The sequence below is a fragment of the Psittacula echo genome, assembly GCF_963264785.1.
Source record: "Psittacula echo genome assembly, chromosome: 5".
NCBI lineage: Eukaryota > Metazoa > Chordata > Aves > Psittaciformes > Psittacidae > Psittacula > Psittacula echo.
The window spans coordinates 15,649,041-15,666,896 of NC_137739.1; the positions used below are offsets into that span (position 1 = coordinate 15,649,041).

Consider the following 17,856-nt stretch of genomic DNA (forward strand, 5'->3'; position numbering starts at 1 on the left):
AAAGACCTTTGTAGGGAACAGTTTCTTTACATTACTGCTTGAAGCCATCGCTTCAGTTGTTTGGCTAAAAATGTGGATCTTCAGTCATCAGGTGGTTTGTTGCTAGCAAGTACTTTAGATACAGCTAGTTAGCGTATTTTTTTCTTTCTGTTAACCTGTGTAATGTTTCTTATTTTTCAGACTACCTGCTCTCTAATAACTATGTAAATTCTATTATTGTCCACAAATTTGACTTTTCTGATGAGGAGATCATGGCATATTACATATCATTTTTGAAAACTCTTTCCCTGAAACTCAACAATCATACTGTACATTTCTTTTATAATGAGGTAAGTGAAAAAATAGTTGTAGTATAATGATGACAGGACTTTAATTAGAAATAGATAGCAGTTTGGTACGCATTCTAGTTAGTCTCTTCTTTTGGCATGTCCTACATTTATTTTTATAATGTTAATATCAGTGGTTGAGAATTCGTTTGTGGGGATCTCTGCAAAAACACAATAAAGAAGGTCTTTGTCCTTATACAGCTATTATGAAATAATAATTTGGAAGTTGGTTTATATTGGACTGTTTTGGTATTTCTGAAGTCTACTTCTGCGAGAATTCAACTTGTTTATGCCTTGTTTTCCTGTGCTTTTTTAGACAGGATCTTTTCTGTTGCATCACTTGGTTCTAAGAGTGTTAGTCATAGTCTAAAAAAGCCTGAGTAGTCAAAGGTGGCAGTGGATTTTAACTCGCTCCATTCCATATTTTGCCAGAAGATGGCAATATAGCACTGAATATGGGCAGAGTTAACTTGGAAAGCTCTGATGCTTAAAGCAGTGTATTTTAATGCAGAGGTACAAATGCAGCTGACTGTGCATTGTAAAACCATTTAAAACACTTAAGTAGAAGGTAAAAATATCAGAGCAGTACATGGAAGACAGCTTTCATGCAGAATCCCAACAGATACTCTGTACATGTTTGGATAATGCCTAAATACTTTCCTTTTGTTACAGCACACTAATGACTTCGCTTTGTACACTGAAGCTATTAAATTTTTTAACCACCCAGAAAGCATGGTCAGAATTGCTGTTAGGACTATAACTTTAAATGTCTACAAAGGTATGCTTTTTACATATTAAAAAAGGCATGTGTACAAAATACTTGTTTTGTGGTAGTTTAGTTTTCAATTATTTACATTTAAAGGTTTTCTGTCTTTTATGAGATTGAAAAGCTTGACATGTTGACATGCTTCAAATACATTTTTTTTTTTTTTTTTTATGAAACAGAACCCCAAACCTGCAGTATGTACTTGTAAATAGTATTGTTTCCTCAGAGATTAAACTGTTTTGAAAAAACAAGCATGTACAAGGAACTTCAGCTTCCCTTCCAACAAAGATCAGAATGTGGCTGTACTTAAACAAACAAGAAACCAACCCCAAAGCTGAAGTTCTTTAAGCCTATCAACTACTTTTGACTTATGAACTTGAGCTTTATAATGTATGAAGTAGTAACCTTGTTAGCTGCATCACTTCCTTTTGGATTTTAAGTGCATTAGAATACGATTATAGAGCTTGTAGGTGCTGCAGTCTGACGAAGAGCTAAACTGTTCCCAGAGGGCCTCAGTCAAGGCCAGGAGGCTGCTGTCACAAATTTCTGTACTGGCCATTCCAGTAGGACATTAGGAAAAAAACCCCAAACTTCTCTGTGAGAATAGTTAAGCGCTGCAGTAGGTTTTGCGGCAACACTGAGTAATCTGTACTGCCTGAGATCTTAAAAACTGAACAAGATCCTTAGCAACCTAGTTGAACTTCAAAGTTATTGCTACTTGGAGAATGCATTTGAACTAGACAATGTCCAAAAGCCACTTCCCCCTAATATTATAGGTGGGGTGTATAAAATCTGTAATAGGCTAAAAATATCACAGTGATCTCTGTAGAGAAATTGGTGCATATTTAGAACTCTCACCTCTGAAATCAGCATGCTGTAAGATAGGATGCATTATGGAATATGTTCATGCAGGGCTTCTTAGTCTTTAATCCATTTTAAATTAAGTTGCATTTTAAATTTACGCAACTTTCTATCAAGAGAAATAGTGATTTGATAAGTCTTCATCATAGAAGAATGTAAGATCTGTTTGTTAAAACAATGAACGATTTGCTATGCAAATAACTGGGTAGCCTGTGTAGCTTAGAGGTTCTTCATAGTGTTGACTGAAAGGGACAGAAATATCTTTCTTTTGTATGTTGTGAAATGGGCAATTTGTACATGTTTCTACTTCAAGGAGCTGTAAACCCAAGTATGAGCTCACAAAAAGAGCAGAGTGCAGGGTTTATATCCTATTAGTTATGTATTTATGTATCTAAGTATTTTTGTGGTAAAAAAACCCAAAATGCACTTTTTCTAGAATTTTCAGTGGATGTTATAGCTATATAAAGGTTAGAGTTGAAAAAACACAGATGTTCAGGGTTCATAGTTTTCTGACTATCCATTTGCATATATTTTGATCTAACACCTACCCTGTATCTTTTAGTTTAGATGCTTTGTGCTTTAGCTTTTTAAACCCTTTTGGAGGATGTCACTATCCCAGTTCCTAATCTTGTTAACTGTTGTCTGTTTCTTCTGCCCTTCCTTCACTGGTGATTCCCGTGTTCCTTAATGCAGTGTCATGTAAGTCTAACTAGCTTGACTTTCAGCATTACTGCTTTATTCTTACGCTTTTTTCTCTTCTTATTAATACAGAATGTGCTAAAAAAAACCTTTCTCAATTCCATTAGATTTGCTTATCTTCAGACCTATGTAAATATATCAGTATTAGGCTCATTCAAGCTGATTAAGAATTGATACGATGCTTTTGTAGATGTCCATTTCATGCATAAGATCATGTCAGGTATATACACATATGAAAAGCTAGCATGTAATCAAATTGAGAAGATACTTCGTTGTATTTGTTAAAAATTAATTACAAAAGTTGGCAACTGATTTTTTTCTTTTTAACAATTGCTCTTCAGTGGACAACCAACCTATGCTGCACTACATTAGAGATAAAACTGCTGTCCCTTATTTCTCCAACCTCGTTTGGTTTATTGGAAGCCACGTGATAGAACTGGATAACTGCGTGCAGACTGATGAAGAGTAAGGTTTTACAAATGCTGGGTATTGAATGGAAATACTTTTTCCCAGGTCTTGATTCTCTCTTTATTTTGTCTGTAGTGGTCGGATCAAGTTAGTTTCTGAATACGTTCCACTGTAGACAGTTAAAGCTTTTCATTCTTGCAAAGTTTTTTAGTGATCCTTTGAATTGATAGTGGTTAGTGCTGTGTGTCCTTTCCATGATAATATACAGATAGTAAATTAGTAATTGGCAACATGCTTTTTCTTCATCTTTATTCTAATTCTGCTAAATTTTGTAGATATCCAGAAGACACAAAAGGTTTGGTTTTTTTTTCCGCAATCTTATTAACTATATCTTTTTAATCTTCCTTTTTTTTTGTGTAGCATCTCAATAGAACAGCTTTCTGAAAAGTTTCTGGGAAAAAAAATCAAATTGAAAAGGTGAACTCTCATTAAATACGTGAACTGTCAGACCTGAAATGCATGTGTAATCCTCCACTATCATCTACAGAAATATTTTGTTGGTTTAGATTATTCTTGGTTTGCCTTCCCACCCCACCTTAGAATAGGTCTCTGTTTCTTGCTTTCTTAAAGTGAAGAAGTGAATGTTAAATACAACATAGATTTCTTCTTTTATTTTTGGAAACAAATCTTACAATTTATTTTTTTTATGATTGGCTTTTGAAAAGACCCTGGCAGTCGAAAGTGAAGTTTTAAAACAACCACTGCTTCTGAAAACTTGGGGAAGAACTTGATACATGCATCCTAAACCGCATCTAAGCCTGATGTGCTAGCTGCATTAGTGGACTTTACTAAAAACCTCTTTAGGCAGTTGATCTGCATGAGGTGCTGTGTGGAAGGGATGCACATTAATTCTTTCCTCAAGGTTTTTAACACTTTTGACAATTGATTACATCTCAGACTTTCTTTCTGCTCTTTTTTTCAGGCACAGAAATAGGGGCAAACTGAGTGACCTAGTAGCAGAACATCTTGATCATTTACATTACCTTAATGATATCCTTATCATTAACTGTGAATTTTTAAATGATGTGCTGACAGACCACCTACTTAATCGACTCTTTCTTCCCCTATATGTGTATTCACTAGTCAATCAAGACAAGGTAAGTTAATACCTGCAAACAATTACAGGTGTTACTTCCAGTATAACAATTCAAGTATAACAATTTCAGTATAACAATTTCTTCAGCAGGTGCATTCTGTAGTATTGTTAATGTTGTTGATATCTATGTGTGCTTTACATGAAACAGCTTAAATAGGATTAGTGTGGGAAATATCCTGAGACTGAATTTTAACGTCAGAATAGATAAAATAAGCAAATTATAATACATTTTCTCAGTATCCCTGCAAATTTTCCATGGTGTAAAAATCCACGCCAGGTAGAAAATACAAATTTTGGTTTTGGTACTTGATTATTCTGTTTGCAGATAAGCTGTGTTTGAATGCAATACACTTGATTTTATTTTTCATTGAATCACAGACTGGTTTGAGTTGGAAGGGACCTTAAAGCTCTTCCAACTGCAACCCCCTGCCACGGGCAGGGACACCTTCCACTAGACCAGGTTGCTCCAAGTCCCATCCAACCTGGGCTTGAATGCTGCCAGGCATGGGGCAGCCATAGCTTTTCTGGGCAACCTGTGCCGGTGCCTTGCCACCCTCACAGGGAAGAAATATGTCCAATTTATATATACCCTCTTTCAGTTTAAAGCCCCTTGTCTTACCACTAGTTGCTCTTAGAAAAAGGTGGGGTTTTTTTTGTTTTGGTTTGGTTTTTTTGTAATGTATAATTGAAAGCCAATTTTTAGTGAAATAGAAACTGTTCTTTTAAAACCTGTGCAGGTTCCTGTGTTCACTTGTATTTTAAGAAAATAATTTTTTTTTATTTTTTTTATTTTTTTTTTAAATCTTACGTAGTGGAGTTTGTTCTTAAGATAGACAGTGCTTTGTGAACGTCAGCATACTTGCATTAGCCAGAGGTCAGGTTTCTTGCAAGTTAATGAATTCAGTATGTTCCTTGTGCACTGAAGATTGAATAACAATAAGCTTCTTGTCTTGCCATTGAAATAGGATGAAGCAGGCTTTCCTGGCTTTTACTTTCATTTCAGCTGTTCCAACTTTTTCCGTTCACACATGTACAGAAATCTGCTTGTCATCCTGTTTTCAGGCACTTAGCTTGTAAAATGAGGCTGTTCTTGCCTCTTGTGATAACTGATGAATTTATTTGGTGATGGTTTTTTAAGGTATCACTAATTTATTTTTAAAAATGTTTTCATTACTACTGGTATATAAATTTAGCAGCGTTGTGCTCAAATTATACAGATATTTTTGTCCAGTGTGGTTTACTTGATTTAGAGAAGTGTCTATCAGGAAAATGTTTTTTAAAATGTAGGTAATATTTCATTGTTTCTGAATAAGCAATTTTTAAAGGAAATTTTTAATGAAGGTTAACTGAGAAGTAGTTTTTGAAGGAACAGTAGCATTGTGAAACACCTCATGCTTCTCAGATACTTATCTGTTAAATTTACATTACCAAAGTGACTGTGAGAGACAGTAATCAATAGCAATTTTTTTAAGCATGTAGATTAAGGGACATGCTTATTTGGAGGATCTTCAATTGAAACAGTTTACAAGAAGTGAATGATAAAAAGCATGTTACCTTCTGAACATTTAATAGCAGAATGTGTGGAACAGCACCTTATTAAAAGTTTTGTTTTAACTAAAATATTAAACTGTAGATGCTTTGACTTTGTGTAAATAAATCAGCATTTTTCATTATTTTTTTTCCATAGGGCGGAGAGCGTCCAAAAATAAGCCTTCAAGTTTCTCTCTATCTTCTTTCGCAAGTAAGTATTTTAAGTATTTTGTCCTATTGCTGAACATATTTTTGCAGTAGTGTTATGATTTATAAATTATTTTTGGCAAATCTATTAAAGACATTTTGGCAAGTAAAGATTTAAATCTATCAGTTTCCATTTAAAAAGGAGGACCATTTGTCTTCTTATGGACAGACCAAGCAGTTTCTTACTTGAGCTAATATCCTTCTTCTGAGGATCCCATATCACAGGGTAGCCTTTAGAGCAGTCAGTGATCATAGTTTGTGTACACCACCTGACTCATGGTGCATAACAGAGCCATGCAACACACTAGGACAAAACTTGGTAACATTTCAGGTGAAGTTTAGCTAGATGCTGCATTGCAATTTGAATGCGTAAGCAATGGAATATTCCAGGTTTGAATAGAAACAGGAGGAACAGTGATCTCATGTTTTGTTTGTTTGGTTGGTTGGGGTTTTTTTTCTCCCCCAACCAACCACCCTGCCACTCCCCCAAACCACCACTACTTAAGCCTCAAGCTTTCTCACAGTTTGAATTTCATTATGCATATATCTTAAATCTATATTTAAATACTTGCAATTTCTTTTGGTTACCAGTGCCATGTCCTTTTTTCATACTGAGTTTCACAGTGGGATTTTTTTGTTATTGTAGAGAAAAAGAATCTTTTCTCCCTGTAGTCTTCAGTGCATGGGTAGGAGGCTAATTTTCTTAAATTACTTTCTTGGAAAATAGTTTTGCCTTGTATTCATAGAGTTTATTCTTCTTTTTTCCTTTGAACTTACGATTTTACGGTCTGGCCCATAATTTCATCTTCTTTAAGAACTTTTCTGAAAAATATGATTTTTTGGGATAATACAATTTGATGCTTCTTAATTTAAACTTAAAAAATTATGATGATGTGGTAGTTATTTACCACAGATAGAACACTGGGAGGAACAACTTATAGCTAGAGGGGTCTGCATCACAAGGCTGTATATGCTGACCTCTTTTAACCTCCTTGATTTCAGTGGAAGTATTGCCTAGGTATCACTTCAAGATTTAGATCCATGTTCTTTATTCTTTTAAATGGAATGCTTTCCTAACCATAAAGAATTGGGGAAAAAAAAATTGTGTCAGAATGGGATGTGATGTAACAAATAACTTTTTCTGTAACTGGCAGAAATACATCTTTTTCTACCTCTTTTTAACCTGGAGTCTGTCTTTGGAGGGGGACCTGAAAAAGTGTACGCTGAGTATCTGAAAATCCTTGTTAGCTCCTGTTATTGAGACCAGGCATACACTTCAGGCATTACTCATATTGGAGACAAGTGCTTGAAAGAGTCATACTATCAGATTAAATTCTTCTGCTGTGGATTTTCGTCCACTGTTCACAAAGTGAACATGTAACATACTTACACCAAAACATGCCTGTGTGTAGTCAAGCTATGTTTTCTGAATCAGAAGAAGCTGGAGTGGTTTGTGAGGTTGTTCAAAGTGTGTTGCAACTTTCCAAGTTTTACTTGGTCACCACTGCATGCTAATAAGCACTTCACTTTTGAAGGTCTGTAATGGTTGTGACTTTAACCAGAAAACCTGTGGAGGGCATGTTTAGCTAAATATTGTCAAAACAATGATAAAGTTTACTGATTTGGGAATTACTTGGGGATTTTTCAGCTGGAAGCACTGTTTAGGCTTTGATACTCCTTTGGAGAAAATGGTTATAAGCTGACATAAGGCTATTGCGGCTGGATCTGAGCTGGTTCTGTTCAGGAGCCAATTGTTTGCTGGCCCAACCTTGCAAGCCTTGCCTCAGAATAGAGTGCTTAATGCAGAGAACTCTGTTAAAGCACTGAAGCGCTTCTGCAGAAGTGCTTTAATATTCTAAGCAGTATGGCCCTTATTCCTCTGTTATGTAGCCGCTCTGTTGCTAGACCATAAGTCATTGAAAGAAATAACAGCTAATTCATAGCAAGTAAAGCTGCTTCTGATCCAGTTCAGCTTCATTTACTCATGAATCACTCCAAAGTAGTTGTATGCACAACAGAGAACTTACTGGAGTCCTTCCAGTTGCTGGCATACAAGAAGGTCTGTGAATGCTCTGTACCAGAATCAGTTTGTGTAGTTTCTCAAAAAAAAAAAACAAAACAAAACCACAAAACCAACCAAATTATCCAACCCAAAAAAATCTCCAAAACAAACAAAATCAAAAAGAGGCAAGTGATCTCTCCACCCCACCACCCCCCCCACCCCCCAAAAAAAAAACCCAGCCAAAAATCCCCCAGTTTTCTGGAGCAGTTTTAATTTGGGGTGCTCACTAGAATATCACAGATTTCATCTTGAAGCTGATGAGGAGAGAGAATTTTACATTTCTATAGGAGTGAAGAGTATGAAGAATTATTTAAACTAGGTAGCTTAAAATGTGGAGAAAGGTCGAGGTAGATTTCATGAACTGTCAGTGTTACCAATTGTACTTTATATGTAAAGTTACCAGTTTAACAAGGTCAAAGTATGTTCAGTGACTGAAATTGTGAAACTGTGTGTTCTGTAATAGATGTCTGATATTTCTTTCCACTCTTCTTTTAATAGGTTTTTCTAATTATACATTATGCCCCTTTGGTGAACTCATTGGCTGAGGTTATACTTAATGGTGACCTCTCGGTGTTTTCTTCTAAAGTTGAGCAAGATGTACAGAAAAACTCGGTAGGTGGCTGACTAATTTTGAATATTTTTGGTTTAGAGAAAACATTTGAGAAGTAGAATCAGGCATCTGGAAACTGGTAAGCTAAGGTGGTTGTGCTTAGGAGAGAAAAGCAGCAGTAGGTATCAGCTTTTGTTGTTGGTTGCTGGTAGCAGAAAAATATTCTCTGCAACTTCGTGTATTCTGTGCTTGTCAAAGATGCAATATTTTTGTGCATGCATATGTATTTCCAGTAGTGGTGTATGCATGTGTAGAACACGTATTAGAATACTTAGTTGCTTCTGCAGGGGTCAGGCACTACACAAAGGCTTCTGTTGTTCTGATGGAACTCTCCTGTAATCCAGTCTTCTGTGTTATGGAAGTGAGTCATCACAACTTTCCTGTGAGATTACTTCCTTACACAACTTGTAGAAATGAGAGACTTACAAAAACTACATGGCCTTATAGTAAATCCTTTGGATATAGAAGGAATTAAGGATTTTGTCTGAGTAGTCAGACTGGTTTATCAGTAAAACTGATCATCTCTGAAAGCATGCATCCATGTGCATGAAAGAACAAAGGCAAGCCATTAATAGATGGGCGTGCTATCACTTTGTCACTGCCTTTGTACCTTCAGATTTAATCCTGTGTAGATGTTGCTGGATGCTGCTGCAGCTAGTGTTTTTTCTGTTTTGTGTATATGATTTTTTTCCCTTTTGTGGTGCGTTTCACAATTTGTTACTTGTTAAAGGCCTAATGGGGGATGGTAACAAGAAGGGATACAACCTTACTTTCGTTAAGAGGCTTATGAATGTAGTTCTGTCTGAAGATTGAATGTGTTCCCTGATTTCTGACTGATCAGCAAAGAGTTACTGCATATTTAATTTATAACAGGCAATAGATTGGTATGTTCTTGTACATGTTCTTTCCCAGCTATAGCTATGAGAGTTTCAAGGGGGAGATATGCTTCAAGTTTTCCACAATGCAAGTCAGCTTTTCTACGTTTCTTCTACTGTGCAGTGGAAGCTGTGTGGACTTATCTTAGCTAGTAGCTTTTGGATTCTGGTATTTTGCACTGTTGACCTTGATATTTAGAGTCTAATCTTTTTTAGAGTAAACTGCAGTGGAATGATAGGACTGGCTGAATGCTTTAAGATAAAACTATCTTTTGTGTTAGCAGATGTCTGACCACCTGCTGGCTGTGCACTTAATGTTGTGTGTTATTACTTGTGCAGTAGCAGCTTTGTTACTAGGAAATTTGTGGCGAGAGGGTGTGGCACCAGATGTTACAGAAGTGAGATTTTCTTTTTCTGTCATAGCTACTGTAACAGAGTTGCAAAATTTCTGTAGCATGTGTTTGCGTGCTTGCACTAATATTAGGAATATTAGGGCTTTCCCATGAACTTCTGTTACTCCATTCTTTTATGTTTGTAATACTGTTTAGATTGCATCTTATTACTGCTCTTAAAGGTCCTCATGGCATGTAAACTAGTACTTCTGTCATACCTGACCAGTGGTAAATAAGAGGGATATTGGCTTTCTAGGATAGACATTTAGCAAAACTGCTAGAGGTGGATATTTGTTACAAGGAGAGCAGAGTGGTGGCACTTCTGGTGATCAAGGAAGAAGCTTTCATGGGAGAAATTTAGTTTTTGGGACATTCAACCATATTCTTCAGTGAAATCTTAGAGGAGTGAACCTGTACTGTCAGAAAGGCTACTGGTGCAGAAAGAGCAGGGAGTAGTCTTCAGCAGAATTGCTCCATGTGCTGCATATGTTGCATGGTGTTTTCTGCTGGTACACAACTCAGTGCAGTGAGACTAAAGTCAGCTGTAGATGGGGCAGCATGGACAAGTAAAGGTGAGGCAGTTCCTTGTTGCTCTGTGATAAGACTTCTTAGAGCAGAAAGTTGATTTTTGAGCAGTTGGCCATTTCAGGGGTGCATTAGGATCATTGCAAAGTTATTGCTGTGATGCATTCTGTTGTGAAGAAATTACAAACTTCCACTGAATAATGGAAACTATTTCAGAAACTACTTCAGAATTGCTTGGTTTGGGGTTAGTAGAGAAATGTGATGAGTAAAAATTTTTTTTTTTTTTTTTTTTTTTTATTTTTGGCTGAGTTTAGATTTGTGTTTGTTCTTAAGTCAAACCCAAATTTATCTTTTATTACTTCCTTTCTGTTACAATTTCCCATAGTAATCATTCTGATACTCTCCCAAGCTTCTTGTTTCGGGGATATTTCTGTGTGTTATGGTGAGCCACAGTTCTCTCTAAACCCCTGCTCTGTACCTAACACCGCTTATCCCTTGTAACTGAGATGTCTTTATATATTTAAATTCAAGTGTGTCAGTTTCTAACTAACACGTAGTTTCTAAAACCTGAAGTAGAACCTCATGTCTATATTAATCTTCCTAATAAAATGAATTGGGGTAATGGGTACAAACTGGCACACAAGAGGTTCCACTTAAACTTGAGAAGAAACTTCTTCTCAGTGAGGGTGACGGAACACTGGAACAGGCTGCCCAGGAGGGTTGTGGAGTCTCCTTCTCTGGAGACATTCAAAACCCGCCTGGACACATTCCTGTGTAACCTCATCTAGGTGTTCCTGCTCTGGCAGGGGGATTGGACTAGATGATCTTTTGAGGTCCCTTCCAATCTCTAGCGTACTGTGATACTGTGAATTAAAGTGGAATGAGCTGTAGAGAACATGGACTGAGATTACCAGAAGCAGGGTCATGTGCCCTCATATTAGGAGACTGAAGAGTAAAGAACACTTAACAAAACTAAAAGGTGAGAAGGGTTGCAGTTGCTGTGTATAAATGCAACATATCCAGAGTTATTTAAGGCAAAAGAGCAGCGGTAATTGTCTGGAACAAATTGTACTGCTTCCTGTAAATCAGTTTGTTGAAAAAAATCACCAGCAGATCTAACTTACGATAATTTATGAATTGGCAATAACCAATCTGTGGAGATCTGCTGGACATCATAGGGCAGTAGTGATTGCCCAGCCTCCATTGAACAGGTTCTCCACCTCAAGTATAGCAAATGATGATACAGTTTTCTTTCTATATTTTATCCCTGTATTTCTGGTTTTAGGTGGCATGAAAAGAAATACTATCTCTTACCTCATGAAAAGAGTTGAGTATGTGTAACCAACAGAATATATTTAAACTTGTTAGCAGTCATCACACTAAGGTTTACCTTAACTTCCTGTGAGATCTGTTTCTCTGCATAATTCTGATGTGGGCCAGTTCTACTTATTTCATGTTTCTTGTTTAACCTACTTTCTCCTTCCCGTAAAAGCTGTTACAGTTACTGCCTTATTTTACCAGCACACATTGCACAAGATAAACCATAATTGAAAGCATGGTTGAAAGACATTTTAGAAGTATGAAATAGCAGCATCTCAAACTGTATAATCAACTTAGATAAAACATATACTGTGTAAATTATTATTAAGTCTGATTTGAGAATGTTTTAAATATATAGACTTGTTATATTTAGCAGGATAGCATATGTTGACTTTTCTCAGCATTCTGTCTTGAGATGGACTAGATCATGGCTCAGTGCTTACAAGCACATTGCTGTCTACTGGTCTCAGTAATTTTGCTCTTACGGCAGACAGCGTCTTCAAAATGCAAGGATGATAAGTATGGGCATTCTTAATAAAGAAAGCAGCTACAGGATTCTAGGAAGCAATTTTCAGAAGTGAATGCAAGAAGGGAAAAATGCATTATGCAACTTGCATGGTACTTTTCCTTTTTTCCCTAAAAAATAGGACTTAATGAATTCTTCCCTTTTCTTATGACTTTTCTGACCGGAAACCGTCAATTAAAGGTAATCTGGTTGTAACTCTGGTTGGTTTAAAACCTTCCTGTGTTGCAGTTTGATCAGTCTAAAAATACATGGGAGAGGTTACTTGGGGACATGAGTGTGGTAAATTTCACATTGTGGGTTTTTTTGGTGTTGTGAAAGGTACCTCCTATTGTCTGTTTCTTTTCAGTGCCAAGCGCAAGGAGGTTTATGCAAGATTTCTGTGAAACCTATTAAAGAAGTCAGAAGATTCAGAGAAACATTTGACTTGTACAAGGCTTCTTCCCAGATCTCTTCCTAATATCTTACTTTTTATGTATAGGTGTTCCTTATTCAGTGAGGGGAGGGATTTTTCTAAATGTTTTATGAAGTCTCTGTTGTTAGGATGGCGTGGATAGTGCAGACTCTTGGAAATAACTTACTCTGGGAGAAATTTGTCATCTAAATGAATTTTCTTGCTCTGTAAATTAATAATCAGTAAAATCAGGTGGTGATTGCTTACTGTTTGAATTTGTGTGTACTCACTGTCTTACCTGTTCAGGAAGTTAAAAGGAGGGGAAAAAAATCATAAACTTTTATTGATGAAATAAGTAGTTCTGTATCTTCTGTCTCAAAATAGCGTACTTTTTAATGAGAGGTCTTTAGGATATATTACTTTGGAGGGGATTGTTCTACTGAAAATTTGATACATCTTGAGGTCTGCCTTTTTGTAGTTTAAAATATATTGGAGAGTTTTAATGGCCTGCTAATTTTCATTCTAAACCCCCTCTTTTATGTGAACTGAAGTTTCTTTATCAGTTGGAGTTAAAAATGTGTTGCTATAACTCAGGGTAAATTTTTCAAATTTACAGGCGAAGTCAAGTATCAGATGTTTCATAAAACCAACAGAAACACTTGAGAGGTCTCTTGAAATTAACAAACAGAAGGGGAAGAAGAGAGTGCAGAAAAGACCCAACTATAAAAATGTTGGTGAAGAAGATGAAGAGGAGAGAGGATCTGAAGATAACCAAGATGACCTAGATAAAACTAAAGGTACAGAAGCAAGTTCAAAGAGCATCCGAACAAGCAGTGAAAATGAAGGCGAGTATAACAATTGTATGTATATGGATGATCAGGTAGTGAGGTGGACTGCGAACTGCCTGAAGGAGAGAAGCCAGAGAGTTGTAGTCTATGGGGCGGAGTCTAGTTGGAGGCCTGTATCTAGTGGAGTGCCTCAAGGGTCAGTACTGGGACCAGTATTATTTAATATATTCATCAACGATTTAGATGAGGGAATTGAGTGCTATCAGCAAGTTTGCTGATGACACTAAGCTGGGAGGAGTGGCTGACATGCCAGAAGGCTGTGCTGCCATCCAGCGAGACCTGGACAGGCTGGAGAGTTGGGCAGGGAATAACTTGATGAAATATAACAAGGGAAAGTGTAGAGTCCTGCATCTGGGCAGGAACAACCCCAGGTTCCAGTATAGGTTGGGGAACGACCTGTTAGAGAGCAGTGTAGGGGAGAGGGACCTGAGGGTCCTAGTGGACGGCAGGATGACCATGAGCCAACACTGTGCCCTTGTGGCCAAGAAGGCCAATGGCATCCTGGGGTGTATTAGAAGGGGGGTGGTCAGTAGGTCGAGAGAGGTCCTCCTTCCCCTCTACTCTGCCCTGGTGAGACCGCATCTGGAATATTGTGTCCAGTTCTGGGCCCCTCAGTTCAAGAAGGACAGGGACCTGCTGGAGAGAGTCCAGCGCAGGGCAACTAAGATGATTAAGGGAGTGGAGCATCTCCCTTATGAGGAAAGGCTGAGGGAGCTGGGTCTCTATAGTTTGGAGAAGAGGAGACTGCGGGGGGACCTTATTAGTGTATCTAAATATATAAAGGGGGAGTGTCACGAGGATGGAGCCAGGCTCTTCTCAGTGGCAAGCAATGATAGGACAAGGGGTAATGGGTACAAACTGGAACACAAAACTTGAGAAGAAACTTCTTCTCAGTGAGGGTGACAGAACACTGGAACAGGCTGCCCAGGGGGGTTGTGGAGTCTCCTTCTCTGGAGACATTCAAAACCTGCCTGGACACATTCCTGTGTAACCTCATCTAGGTGTTCCTGCTCTGGCAGGGGGATTGGACTAGATGATCTTTTGAGGTCCCTTCCAATCTCTAGCATACTGTGTGATACTGTGTGGTATATACTGTTATGTGAGCATAACAATATAAATTAAAATGACACTATTTGGATACTTAGTGTGTTTATCACAGTGTTAGCTGTGATCTGTTGCATCACCTGTTCTCTTGTTGCACTAGGTGAGTGTGGGCCTATTAAATTTGTTTCAGTCTTTGGCTGTAATTTTTTTTTGTCATGTTAAATTATTCTGACAGAGCAGGTGCTTCTAATCTGATTAAAAATTATGGAAATGTTTTCATGTCTTCTGTAGTCTTCAGCCCTTACCATAAGTGCATGCTTTGCACCTGTGTGTATGTGGTTATGGGGAGCTTTATAAGTAGACTTCAACTTTCTAACTTTCCCTTCTGTGGTAAGGCAAATGGTGTAATCACTTCACCTACACGGTAAAGGTGGTCAGGAATATTTTATGTGTGCTAAAACTAACAGAGAGTGATAGAAGGTGGTATTAAGTAGTTCAGAACGGAAAAAAAATGCTTACTTTTTAATTCTTAATTGAATGTTTTCAGGATTTTTGATGTAATGCTGACCTTAAGAATTGGTTTTATAGGATGAATGGTCTCACAGCATATTGTAACTGTTTTATTTTATTAGTTAGTAACTGTTAGAAGAATGTATGCTAGAAACTAATCTTCAGACATAAATTGAGAAAAATGTGGCAGAATTTCATGCAAGTAATTCAGAACAAGAGTTTTATGCTTTGACAGCCCTCTCTAAACATGGTTGCATTTTGATTTAGGTAAACAGTCTGAGAACGCATTTCATTAAATGGTGTCAGATAACTGATGATTTGTTGCCCACCCTGATTTGAAGAAAATATGACATGATCTACTCTTTAAACAGGAACCTTTAGTGGTTATCTTTGTCCAAATTCTTAAGCAAAAGCTAGACTTGGTCCTAATACTTTTACTTAAAGCCAATAGGAATGAAGCACTCAGGTCCAAATAACCTGTTTGCTGTAACTGTAGAGACCTATTTGCACCCTCTATGAAACTTGACGGCCACCCATGCCCCAATCTCAGCAGCATTTTTATAGAGATTTTTCTTTTTTCCCAGAAGGAGGTTCTGTGTGTTTTCTTCCTGTGGTTTGGAGGGAAGGGGGATTGCTGTTTCTTGCTTATATGCCAAAATCTATATATTGTCTTTACATATATTATATATGTGCGTAATTTTCGTATAGCAGTTAAATTACTTAAAGAAATGTAAACAAACTATTTTAATGAGAAGAAATTTTGCTTATATCTATGAATTCATTGACCTCTCCAAGGTTCTGGTTGCACCTCTAAGATGTAATTGCATCAGTCACTTTTAATGCAAAATGGAAAGTACAAAAGAGCTTGCATAGCTCTTCGTTAAAAATATAACATTTTTTTGGTTTGGTTTTAGAAATAGAGATGGTAATCATGGAGAGGTGTAAACTCTCAGAATTGCCCATCTCTACTGTGACAGAACAGAATACAACAGATGAAGAAAAGAGTGCTGCTGCCTCTGGGAGTGAGATAACAAACTGGAACAGGTATTAAGATACTGCATTGTATTTTGCTGGATTTCTTCCTCACTTGCCCTCCTGTTAATTCTCTCACTTCTCTTAAAGGAAGTTTCAAATCTGCTTCCAATTAAAATTGCAGGGGTTTTTGTGGATCACAAGTAAGTGAGGCAACTTGTGGGATGAGAAAAATGGGATAAGACCTCTACCGACCAGTTTTGGAAATAGTCCTGTTCCTTTGTTCCTTCCTTTATGGTAATTGTGATGCCTTAAGTTAGTAAAATTAAATTACAGAATATTAACACAATAATACCAGAATATAAATGTTTTAATTCCAGAATTTTCTAAAACTCTAAATTAAGAAATTTTCTTAATGACATATATACAAAATTGGCAGACATGACCATATACCTGTAGGGAGGAAAAAAAAATAATTCTTCTGATCAGGCTGAATTTGGCAGAATTTTAGAAACAGTAGTTGTGGATAAAACCCTACTAACCTATGAACAGTTTCCAAGGTCCATCAGCATATCTTAGGGTTATTGAAGACTTCTGGAAACACAGCTTCTAAGTGTTTTGGGGAGCAGAAGTTGCTCTGACTTCAAAATTTAGACTTGGATATATTAAATGCCCCATAGGCACTTCCTCAGTATGAATTTTGCACTCTTGTTATTAGAATGCTGAAGAAAAGAAACTGAATGTGCCATCTCTAACCCAAAAGTAATTGCAAATGTGTCCCTTGGGGAAATGCACATTTTTAATAGGATTTGAAATTTATTTTTAAACTTGGGAAATGCTGCCTAGTATTCCCAGAATTTCATTCTGTCTCCATTATAGCTTTGACGTAGCTTAGATTACATTCATTAATAAAGATAACAATTTCACTGTAAAAGTGAAATTGAACCTTGACTTGAACTGGCTTTAAAATACGTTTTTCTAGATTATTGATATTTTGACTAAAATATGTGCCAAATGGCTTTTAGAAAGAAATTGGCAATGACTTCACTGAATACTAAAACAACTAAGGTGCTCAGGTGGTGAAAATTGCAAAATACTTATGTGTGAGATGCCAATGCATTTGGCAAATACATGCATTTCAGGATTCTTTTGGTCTGCAGATATGATCTGTCAGCATCCTGCATCTTTCCTAGATATAAACAGCATCAAAGAATGTGCAGAGCTAAAGATAGTTTTAAAATAAGGATGGAACTTGTGTAGGGCATTTCTGGCCTTAGTTTTGTACAAACATTTTTGGAAAATGTTTGGTGGATAAATTGGTACAGCTTAAGATTTTGTGTTATTCTGTATGCCAATTGTAATATTTGAAGCAGTAGCTAAATTTCTCAAAACATTTGCTCAAGTGTGTGTAGCTTCTTTCTTAACACTGATTGGAGTGGCTGAGTCTTGTGAATAAGGTGAGCCATGTGGTAATAGAAAATACAGTGATCTTTTATGTCATGCTTGAAGTGGGAGAAACTTTCATGACTGGAATAATCATTAATGATTATGATGATAGTGATTCCTAAAATGTTGCAGTTTTCAATTGTGGACACAGTCTACAAGAATAAATAATTTGAAGAATACTTGTATGGCATTTAACCTGTTTCTCCTATCAAGTCACTAGTAAAAGGCTAATAAAGGAAGAAAACACAGAGTTAAGAAATGCAATGGAAAATACTTGCCATATGGCTATTATTAATATTTAATTAATATTAAAATTGGGTTTTAATATTTGTCCAATAGTTGTTGAAAATAAACAGAAAGCAGTGGTATTTGCAGTTTAAAA

General features: G+C 36.8%; 1 protein-coding gene across 6 annotated transcripts in view; it reads left to right on the forward strand.

Moving 5' to 3' along the window:
- CLEC16A (C-type lectin domain containing 16A) overlaps positions 1–17,856 on the forward strand; it is a 73,897-nt gene that overhangs the window by 10,179 nt on the left and 45,862 nt on the right. For 4 of the 6 annotated variants that reach the window (XR_013957090.1, XR_013957091.1, XM_080619921.1 and 1 more), the window contains exons 4-11: positions 181–329; positions 999–1,104; positions 2,994–3,117; positions 4,043–4,217; positions 5,904–5,957; positions 8,514–8,627; positions 13,271–13,499; positions 15,971–16,100. Coding sequence is in view for 4 of the 6 variants with exons in the window: in XM_080619921.1 (XP_080476047.1) it covers positions 181–329; positions 999–1,104; positions 2,994–3,117; positions 4,043–4,217; positions 5,904–5,957; positions 8,514–8,627; positions 13,271–13,499; positions 15,971–16,100 (1,081 nt within the window). In the remaining 2 variants the exon portion in view is untranslated. Of the gene's footprint in view, positions 1–180; positions 330–998; positions 1,105–2,993; positions 3,118–4,042; positions 4,218–5,903; positions 5,958–8,513; positions 8,628–13,270; positions 13,500–15,970; positions 16,101–17,856 lie in introns of those variants that run through there. The other 2 variants (XM_080619919.1, XM_080619920.1) reach the window with 2 other exon arrangements.